The sequence below is a fragment of the Alosa sapidissima genome, chromosome 19 (genome assembly GCF_018492685.1).
Source record: "Alosa sapidissima isolate fAloSap1 chromosome 19, fAloSap1.pri, whole genome shotgun sequence".
Taxonomy (NCBI): Eukaryota; Metazoa; Chordata; class Actinopteri; order Clupeiformes; family Clupeidae; genus Alosa; species Alosa sapidissima.
In genome coordinates, this window is record NC_055975.1 from 18,054,680 (window position 1) to 18,065,321 (window position 10,642).

General features: G+C 39.5%; 2 protein-coding genes across 2 annotated transcripts; one reads left to right on the top strand and one right to left on the bottom strand.

Moving 5' to 3' along the window:
- Window positions 1-1,550: 1,550 nt before the first annotated feature.
- On the bottom strand, window positions 1,551-3,329 carry fam241a (family with sequence similarity 241 member A). The gene is made up of 2 exons (XM_042072221.1): window positions 3,065-3,329; window positions 1,551-2,074 (listed from the first exon to the last, which is right to left on the bottom strand). The coding sequence occupies exons 1-2, from the start codon at window positions 3,185-3,187 to the stop codon at window positions 1,787-1,789; spliced, it is 411 nt and encodes a 136-aa protein (XP_041928155.1). The 5' UTR covers window positions 3,188-3,329; the 3' UTR covers window positions 1,551-1,786.
- Window positions 3,330-3,634: 305 nt separating this feature from the next.
- eif4eb (eukaryotic translation initiation factor 4eb) lies at window positions 3,635-10,404 on the top strand. Its single transcript, XM_042072220.1, has 7 exons — window positions 3,635-3,821; window positions 4,898-5,001; window positions 5,519-5,614; window positions 5,767-5,830; window positions 6,342-6,455; window positions 8,052-8,191; window positions 8,904-10,404. The coding sequence occupies exons 1-7, from the start codon at window positions 3,786-3,788 to the stop codon at window positions 9,016-9,018; spliced, it is 669 nt and encodes a 222-aa protein (XP_041928154.1). The 5' UTR covers window positions 3,635-3,785; the 3' UTR covers window positions 9,019-10,404.
- Window positions 10,405-10,642: the final 238 nt, after the last annotated feature.

A 10,642-nucleotide genomic window follows, 5' to 3' on the forward strand; every position in this document is an offset into this window, starting at 1 on the left:
TATGGGGATTTTTAAAAAGTTTTTCTTTAATAGTTTAAAAAGTATAAAAGTTTCAAAGTTGAAAAGACATAGCAACCTGGTCTGTTTGAAGACCTACATTACAAAGTTTGAACAAAGTTTCTAAGTTAAACTGTTGAAGAGAATTTGCGTACGGAAAAAGTGGTAAGCGGAATAATAAGTTGCCTAGGAAGAACAGTACAGTGCATTTTCATGCACTGTAATTATACTGAAGAGGTAAATAAAGCAGACTTTAAGAAAAGGTATTTATGTTTATTACGATAATTAAAAAGTGCATTCAACATCCTTTGTATTGCAAATATGCATAACATGTTTTCTTTGTTTAAAACTGCCATTTCAATCGATATGTTAACATTTAAAAAATAAAAAAATAAATGATTAGGAATTCCTTGTGACAATATGGCACAAAGCATGGCCTATGGTGGGCAAGACTCAACCATTCTCAAGTCCTTGTATTCCCACACCTGATTTTACAAATGTTACAGGTGAAGATGTAACATGTGGCACCAATGCTACACAAGAAATCATTATTTCCTAGCCTCACTTGTACCACAATGTCTGTGCTTAATTAATGTATCATCGTTCAACCCAAAGAGTGTTAGTAAACAGAAAGCAGCTTGCAGTTAGACTTAAATTGATCCTGGCACAATCACAGTTGTTTTTTTTTTCTATTCAACAAAAAAAATGATTAAGAACAGTTAATCACTCCCTATACCTACAGCAATTTCCTTTTTATTAGCCGCAGGACAGTGTTTTATACAAGTAAAAAAATACATTAATACCATATTAACTGCCCTGTGTATTCACCTCATAGCTTAAGAAATTTTGCAAAATCGATGTATAAACCGCGGCTAATATTTGAGAAATTACGGTATGTGATCAAAACTTCATTCCAGTGATAAAGGATATATTAAGTTTACACATCATATCCAGTATGTCTTAACATTTAACACTTATTTAACATTATACACTGTTATTACAGTATTTAGACAGGTCTCCAATGACCTGGATAGTGTACACAGTGTAGTATCCTGCAATAAGTTAAATCCTCCACCAAAAAAAAAAAGAAAACTGGAAAAGCCATCTGGGAGCTCACAGTATTACATCCAACAACCCATTCATATTCCCATGCAGTGCTCATTCAAGGGAAAGCATGCATTCAAGTAAATAATGTTAATGAACGACCGACGCGGGTAAGAACCACTTGCAGCTTGTGTTTCCCATGTTAACCTACTATATGCAGAACCGGGGAAACATCACCCCCTGTTGGTGACACTGCAGGAATGCAGGAAGACTGCAGGAATGATTTGGGGGACGAAGCAAGCAACATTAAAGCTCATGGTGACAGCATTCGTGTTTCAATATGATTTGCTTGTTTTTGAACATTAAGTGCAATGTACTGCATAAACATTCATGCTAGTCATAAATATGCATAACGCTCCTCCACCGTTTACTACACATGCACCCATGTAAAGGAGCTTCTCCCTGAATGTATTTCAGATAGTACACAAATGACTGCACGTTTAAAAAAAAAAAAAAAAACTCAAGGTAGAAAAACCCGTTAGAAAGCATTACCTCTATTTTGTATCTTACTAGCTATTGGGTAGACAGTTTGATATGTAGGCATGTGCCTCTTGTACGCTCTCTCACTCTTCATAGGTCTCACTCACTCACACACGCACACACAGTGAGGGAGGCACACTGCAAACGTATACATTTCCTTCACGTTTTGCCCAGTCTGACTTGTGGGTGACTGTAGATTATTAGGCTACTTCTGCATGTAGATGATGACAATGCACAGGGTTCCGACCAAGCCCAGCGCCTGGATGCCCAGAAACCAGATCAATGCCCAAAAGAGCAGGTACACCACTGGCTCCACGATCTTCTCCCCGAAGTACAGCTGCGTGAATCCTATCTGTCGCAGGCACTTGTTCAGCTCACCGAAGAACGTACCCAAGCGCTCACAATCGTCAACTTCCGTTGCCGCTGGTTCTGGAACAACAGGCGCTCTTTCAGCCTGGGGTCTGGGCGCGGCACGGGGTCGCGGCCTGACCCGCTAGTCCCCATATGGAAAGAGTGAAGAGAACATGCATTAGGTTGGCATAGTAAAGTTCCCTCACCCATTCCAATTACTGCACATATCAAGGCAACATATTTTATCGGAATGTTACACCGGCGAATATTCTTAGGCCTTCCACCAACAACAAACCAAAACTTGTTGAATTATTTAATATAAACTCTCTTGGCAATAATATATTAAACAAACTACATGGCAGTCTCTATGACAGTCTCCATGAGTCTCTAGAGCCAAAATAAGACGCACGTGTCATTGCCCTAGGACTGATTAGGCCAGGAAAACCTGAGGGACGAGCTGCTTATCTTTGCTATGCGAGTGAGTGCCACCAGCATTCTGCTCTGTTCGTTGCCATAAATACAGAGGCTGAACACGGGCTTCTCTGGAAGGAATTAAGTTACACTTCCAGTCCCCGCACACAGCGATTCAAAACAGTAACAGCGTCAACTACAAAAATTATAATTATAAACAAGGCGCATCAAGGATATCATTTAGAACTGGCTACTAAGATCAATAGCATATCTGTTATGCTTCGGGCTCGTTACTTTCTGAGGGGTATCATTCTAGCTTACGTCCATTTATCGTAACGTTATTCTACAGATACATACACGCAATAGTGTATTAACCATGCGTGTAAATGATGTTTTGACTAAGCCCTTTGAATGATCCCGGAAGTTGTTAGAGGTTGTTAATGCTGTACAACGGCAGTTGTTTTTGCATGTTTACAATCTGGTGTGCTCGTTACTTGTGCACTCATATCCAATCAAAGCCGTTTTTACTGGTCGAGATATAGTCTTCATTATCCACATGCGTTGAACTGCAAAAATCACGTCTTGGTGAACTAACATTATTCGTATTCAAAGACACTACAACGACATATATTTCACCGTCGTGTTCTAGATTAAAGTCAATATATTCATTAATCAAAATCACAGCTGGTTAATGCTGAAGAGCCAATCCGACCTGACATACCTGTTCCGTTAGCCTGTGAGAATTCATGTTAGCAGGGTAGAGGTACCCATACCTCCGATCTAACTCTGCGAGACGACGATGAAGTTCTGGGACATCATTTACAGTGGACGTTTCGGTCGACATTTTAAACCAAATTGTTGCAATATTATTTCATTAAAGTTCTCCTCTGCGAGAGGTTGAAAGTACCCAACGCTACGGCAGTGGGAGGAAATGTTTGGAGTCTTCCGGGCCAGCACGTTGGTGACTCTCCTGCCACCTAGGCTCCTCCCAAAGCTTGCATTTGGGCTGGTGATGTGTTCACCGACTTGCTGGGAAAGGCGTGGATATGTTTTTATATATATATATATATATATATATATATATATATATATATATAAAATATATATAAAATATATATAGTATGCATGACCTATATCTTCCATATTATATATAAAAAAGATCCCCCCCTTGAGCAGGTTCATAATCATAGGCGCTTTTATTTTAATCTCAACAAAGAAGCTGATGGGGTTCACGACCACATTGTAACAAAACTTTACAATGACGTTTCAGTTCGTGAATGTACTCCTGGCAGAATACTGACCGGTAGTGCTACTGCAATAGAAGTGTATACAGACATGCAAAGTCCATTGAAAGTTCACTGCTGACCAATCTAGTTACGAATATCTATGTCCGTCCTGCTGGTAGCCCAATCCAATGGGCATGTACGTTCCATACGCGGCCTATGAATCAGTCACATAAGATGGCGACTGCGGAGCCGGTGAGTAACAACAGCTATTCCCGAGAAACTATGAAAGTGGTCATAAAAACTGCATTTAGGCAACTTAAAATTCAAGTCGAGTTGAATTGCATATTAGAGAGACGTAGATATTTCTCATCGTTCTGTTGTTTATCGTAGCCCTTAAAGTGGGCTGAAATTGGTCTCTGTCTGCCTCTGACCTGATAAGTTGGGAGTGGACTTAACATGCTTGTGAGTCTCCGAAATTAACGTTAGCTTACTAGTTTTCATAAACTCCACGGCAGATGTAGAAGCTAGGCCTAATGTGCGTGTTTGGCATTTAGAACCATACTCTTTCTTAATAACGTTAGATATACCCAGTCTTTGCCACCCAGAACTTGGGGTCGTCACCACGCTAGCCAAATTTACGATAAACGGAGAACGTTGAAGTTAATATTAGCCTAGCGATACTCGGCTAACTTACCCTATGTGGCTTTCTTGCCTCCTATCTGAAAGTACATAAAGTGACTTGCACAGGTGTTGAGACTGTTAACAGCTGTCGACCTACAGCGCCTTGTCAGCTAACGTTAGATCATGACAACTCGTCACACTTCTTTTTGGTGGTCGGCAAGTTTGTAAGTTCGAAACTGCATGGTTCCAAATCGTCAACGTCAAGCCCCCACCAACTACAATCCGCTCCCACTCCCCCATATGCAATGAAGTTGAAATAGATTTTCTTTATTACCACAAAAACCTGACGCGGTATAAAACATTAAAGGTAGCGTGTCATTTTTGCCTTATTAACGTCTACCATCTGAATTATGACTTGATATCCCAATTCCTCTTGATGACCAGCTTTACCCCGTTGGCCTAGCAAATTACTTTGCAGTCCCAGCTGGAAATTCCATAAACGGCACGCAGGCCGCAGAGCATAAGGGCCCTGCATAATAAAGAAGATAATATTACAATAAAATTATTCGGTTTTTTGCATCCTTCATGAATTACAAAGGTATGTCAAACTACACATTTATAAAGTCATAATCGGCGGGAAATCCAAAGTGGTCTCCTAATTGCATATTGTGTACTATCAATATCACGAGTTATTTCCTCATTTACAGGAACTTAGTCAATCCCCTTCCAAAAATTCAGAGGAAATTTCGGAGGAGACAAGTCTTGAGGTTGTAAATCCTGAAGGCTATATCAAACACCCTCTACAGAACAAGTAAGCACTTTACCATAGCCTACATTAGCACATGTGGGAGCTAGTAGCAGAAACAATTGGAATTTCCTCCAATGACCCAATATAACATGACTGCCTCCCCACTTTTCTCTGTTGACAAACTCATTATTTTTATATAGTACATCTATTAATATTATTGCCTTTGCAGCAATACACTAGATTGCCTATTCAAATAGATATTGTGCTTCAAATGTTCATTTTGATAGATATGTACCCTTTTGAATATAAAAATTGATCACTATTTATTTTCATGATTTATTATCATGATTTTTATGATGAAGCAGCCATCTATTGCTAATCATATAGCTCTTGCTAATCGTATATTCTGGGAAGGTGGGCTAATCATGGCATTGGCCATAAGTTGAAGCACCTGAAGTATGTTATGGAAGAACGGGCAATTATAATAAATTGTGTCCAGAATCCGTCCAGTTGTCCTGTGGAGTATTCCAAATGAATCAGTGGGCATCGGATGACTAATGTTGCTGGTCTGCCTCCATAGATGGTCTCTTTGGTTCTTCAAAAATGACAAGAGCAAAACTTGGCAAGCCAACCTACGGCTCATCTCAAAATTTGACACAGTGGAAGACTTTTGGGCGTAAGACTTTGAACTTAAAATCCTTTGTAAGATTGTACTATAACAAATAATACATGAATAAACACTTTTTTTTATTTAGAATGCTTTTCTATGCAGTTTTTTTTAATTTATTTCATGCTCTCTGCATTAACCATTTCCTTATGTCATTTTAGATTGTACAATCATATTCAGCTGTCAAGCAATCTGATGTCAGGCTGTGACTACAGCCTGTTCAAGGTGGGTGTCAATTAATAGAAAATCAAAGATTGGTCACACTCCGTAGTAACGTAGCAACAGGGGGTAACAAGTAACAAACGTTTCGGCCTTGTGGCCTTTGTCAGTGTGTCTGTTAATAACAATATCATTCTTGTAATCCCTGATATACTTAACCAGATTGATGAGTTATTAGACCACTTAGGCTGCTTTTCAAAATGTCCAAAGTCAATAAAAACCATAAGCATTTTGTGACGCCATAGACGGCCAGTTTAGAAATATTTTAAGTATTAAAAATATGATCACATTGCTAAAATTGAACTGCAGAGTAGTCTAATAAGCACTGACAATGCAATTCAGTGCCCAAAACTTAAAGGTCACTGTTTCCAGGTACTGATGGCATTGCTGTGGCTGTATCGTTGCCATGACCCAGCTAGTGGTCACATCTTTGCTTCCCTATTAAGCTTGCATGCTTTCTTCTGTTGTCGCTGTGGCTTTGTGGCTTAAATGCAGTGTGTAACTCTTCACCTTGCAGGATGGCATTGAGCCCATGTGGGAGGATGCCAGGAACAAAAAGGGCGGCCGCTGGCTTCTCACTCTCAACAAGCAACACAGACGGGTCGAGTTAGACCGTTTCTGGCTTGAGACGGTGAGGTCAAGTCACATTTATTTAAGTAGCGCATTTTTGTATGACAAAGGGGGGAATTCTCCCATACGTAAGGGTGAGAAATGGTGCCTAAGTAAAAAAAAAAAAAAAAAAAAGCATAACTACATGCATTTCACTCTGTGCGAATTCTCCCCTTCACTTAAATCTGTCATTTACACGCTATAGAAGTTTTTGGGAGGAGCAACCCCAAAATCTGGGCATTTCTTATGTATACAACTCTTGCGCGCATTCTGCCATGGCTTAAGCACCTTTCCAGCTATGCTACAGGTGGGCTGTATGAAGGTCAAGCGCCACTACAAGGTGAAACTGCATATTGCTCGATGTCGGCAGTAGGCCTAGTTCTAAATACATGTATGTTACACAGAACGTTACAAATTAACATACAGTATCACACATGTGGTGCTTGATATGCTGATACAGCTTCATGTTTTCCCCCATTACAGTGTCACACAGTGGCATATTTCCCGACATTGCCTTATCCATGAGGCTACGTTGTTAAATAGTGAAAACCTCGTTATAATCACCCACTTTGGATATTGGCGCTTACCGCCTGTGCATCTTCAGTTTTAACTTGACGTGAAGTCATCATCCCAGAGCTTACTTCGTTCGAATCTGTTAATTTCTTTCCAATTTGACCGAAATCATCCATACATTTGCACAGACGTTTGCACTATTGTCGAGCAGCGTTTGTTTATATTCGCCTGTCTCATGGTTCATTTGTAATAGAGGCTGGTATTGTTATCCCAGTCTCGCTACTGTATTTCGAAACTGCAGGCGTCAGTCTACAGCTTCGTTAGCATAGATAAATTGATATAATAAGAAGCAGCTGCCATTGAAACTTTCTTTCTCAGCAGTGAGTTTTTAAATTATGGACACCTCAAGCACGTCTTGACTCTTTATTAACAAACCTCAAAGCAAAAGTGTAATTTCGTGAAGTCAATTTTTTGTTAGGCATTTTTCTGTAGGCCTCCGCTATTCAGTTTTGCTTACGTTTTCAAAATCAAAGACTTTTTGTGTTCTTTCTGGATTTAAATGACATTCAGAAATGAGAAAGTCCACGTTCCATGTTTTCATATCAACCTAAATTAACGAGGTGGTGGATTAGTGGATCAGGTGGATCAGTTTTAAATAAATCACTCCTTTTTCATAAGGCCGCCTTGATTTCAAACTTATGCGCTGTGGGTGTGACAGAAGCGGAAATGGGAGAATACTTGTAACACAGAAGTGTGTAACTGAGGTGCGTTAAAAAAAACCTTACACGCGAATGGGAGAATTCCCCCCAAAGTGCAACCCAAAGCGCTCCACACGCAGACATCAACACATAAACAGACATATTAATTAACAAATAATTGACAATAAACAAAAACATAATGCCGGACGGACCGGCGTGCATCTGTGGACCTCACATCAGAGTTGTGCCTGTTCCTGTGACCTGTTCTTCAAGGTCAAAAGTAGAATGTAGTACTGATTCTAATGAAAATAAGAGTTCATTATACAAGGTCACCGACAAAATGAAGACTGTAAGAATGGTAGGTTAATGTTGTGATTCCCTCTCTGTCTGTTGCTGTGCACCGTCAGCTGCTATGCCTGATCGGAGAGGCCTTTGATGACTACAGTGATGAGGTTTGTGGTGCTGTGGTCAATATCCGAACTAAAGGAGACAAAATAGCCGTCTGGACGACAGACTTTGAAAACAGAGATGCTATTACCCATATAGGGTAAGACACAAATATGCGCAAGCATATATGCATACAATGCAGCAATCCAGAAAATAGAAAATACAATTCAGTAAACTCATACATGCATGCTCATATTCAGACTTATTATACGGCTTTTCAGAGTGCTGCAGAAAGTTTTATTCACATGAATGGGCCATCTTAACATTCGGAGGTCTGTTAAATCTGTAACATGACCGCTACAAAATATATAATGACCACTGTAAATGGCAACAGGTTTTGTGCTTCTGATTCACATCATTTATATCATTCTGCGAGTAGTTGGTTCGCTTATCTTGAAAGTGAAATTCGGCAAGTAATACGTTGCCACACAAAACCTGAAACTTTCAAGTTCTATTTGTGTGGCAAACTATTTGTTTTCTCAGCGGAAGCCACAAAACGGTAACAAAATAATTTTGAAAGACCCATTGTGTGAAATTTCTTTACTTGTTTTGGCAATTAGCCGTATAATAAGCAGGATAATGTATTGTCCGCTGGTCATTATCGGAAAATAAGTCCCTCCGCTTTGTGTCGGGGTCCTGTTCGGCCTGTCGGGACTTATTTTCCGATAATGACCGGCAGACAATACATTATCCCTTACATGATCTTCACTATAGATATTACCAGCCGTTAAATTACATTACAGTTAGATAAGTGTGTAGAACAATGCATGCAAACTCATACTCTACTTCCTCCCCTGTTGTTTGGCTAATAGGAGAGTGTATAAGGAGAGATTAGGACTGCCTCAGAAGATGACCATTGGCTTCCAGTCCCACACTGACACGGCCACTAAAAGTGGCTCCACTACCAAGAACAAGTATGTGGTCTAAAGGCAGACGCTCCTGCTTTAAGGAGTCCTCGTGTCTGACTGTTCAGACCACGCCATCTCCTCACACAGATATGCCAACTCGCACGTGAAACATATACACACACACACACACACACACTCACTGCAAACCAAAGCTATCAGACTCGGACTATTTCGAAACATATATTTACACGGCAACATACTGTACACATGGGTGCACATGGGCGCATGTGTACAGTAAACCAAAGCTACAGTAAAAAGCTGAATTTCAGATTTTGACTGAATCATCCTACCTTCTTTCCATCCTACCTTACTGAACACTTTGATAAAAACACACAGAGATTCAGCAAACACATTCACAAACAGTGCCTTTTTGTTTTTATTTTTTATTTTATTTGTAAGTATTTGTTTTTGGGATTTCTCCTCACAAGAGGGCGCTCCAGCACCACTGCTTTGGAGAGGGCGCTCCAGCACCACTGCTTTGGAGAGCTCTCTAGCAAGTGCCTCTGCACCAGTCTAAAGACGTCACCATGGAGACGTCACACATTTTCTTCATTCTCTAATGACCCTTCAGCAGAAGGGAGTCAGTCTGAAATTTGAAAGTAAAATCACAAGTAGCATTCACACCGTCGTGCCGTCAGAACAGTTTACAAGTAAAGTGTTTCATTAGATGCAAGGTGTTGGCAAAACAAAAGTGTGCTGCTGATGTTTCTGGTTCAGATGCTTCCCGTAGAGTACGCATATGGGTCGCCAGTCTTGCATGTTAAAGCACTACACACCTCTCCGGTGGAAATTGACCCTCAGCTCAAATGCACACAGACTAAATCATTCATGGTCCTCTCCCCCAAAAAACGCACCTGGTATCAGACAAGAGTGGTCCGTGTGTAAGGAAGTGTAAAATGTTCAATGTGGTCTTATAAAAATAAACCTCAATGTTGATTTATTTAATGTTTGAAAAAAATAAGGAAATTGTAAAAAACAAAATGCAATATACAATATGGATTTCTGTTGTGATGTTTTCACATGGCACTAGCCATGCCTTTACACCCAATTTTTAATTTATTTTGACATTTGATGTTAATTCAACTTTTTTGCATTTCCTTTAGAATGCATGCAATCAAAGTCAATGTGATCTTCATATGATTGCCTTTTTTGGCGTATTAACATAATTAAATCTTTGGTTTTTGCAATTCAATACAAGCGTTTTTTATATTGTGAATTATTTTATGCAGATTTGATCTCTACTACATTCCTTGTGAGAATTTGTAAGATAATTGAATATTATTGAAATTATGCGAATATTAACTGATGCTGTTAATGGAATGAATTGTACTTTGATTGGGATTGGACTTTGACTACTCGGTCAGAGCACAGCAGTATTTGAAATAAAGGTTTTTGAGAGTTTCAATTTATTTCACTAAAATTGACACTACCATGCCAACTTTACGCTGTAAATCCTTAGCTCAAAAACCCAGCAGTAATTCTCAACACTCCATTCAGTGATAAAGCAATACTTAAGGAAACTGTGTTGAGTCGATAAGTGAACTGTATATTGTACCACTCTTTTTCACAAGTTTCCATGACAAACCATTTGTAAAACCACCATATGTAGCAAGTAATCGGCGATTAATCATTTATAAATGCCT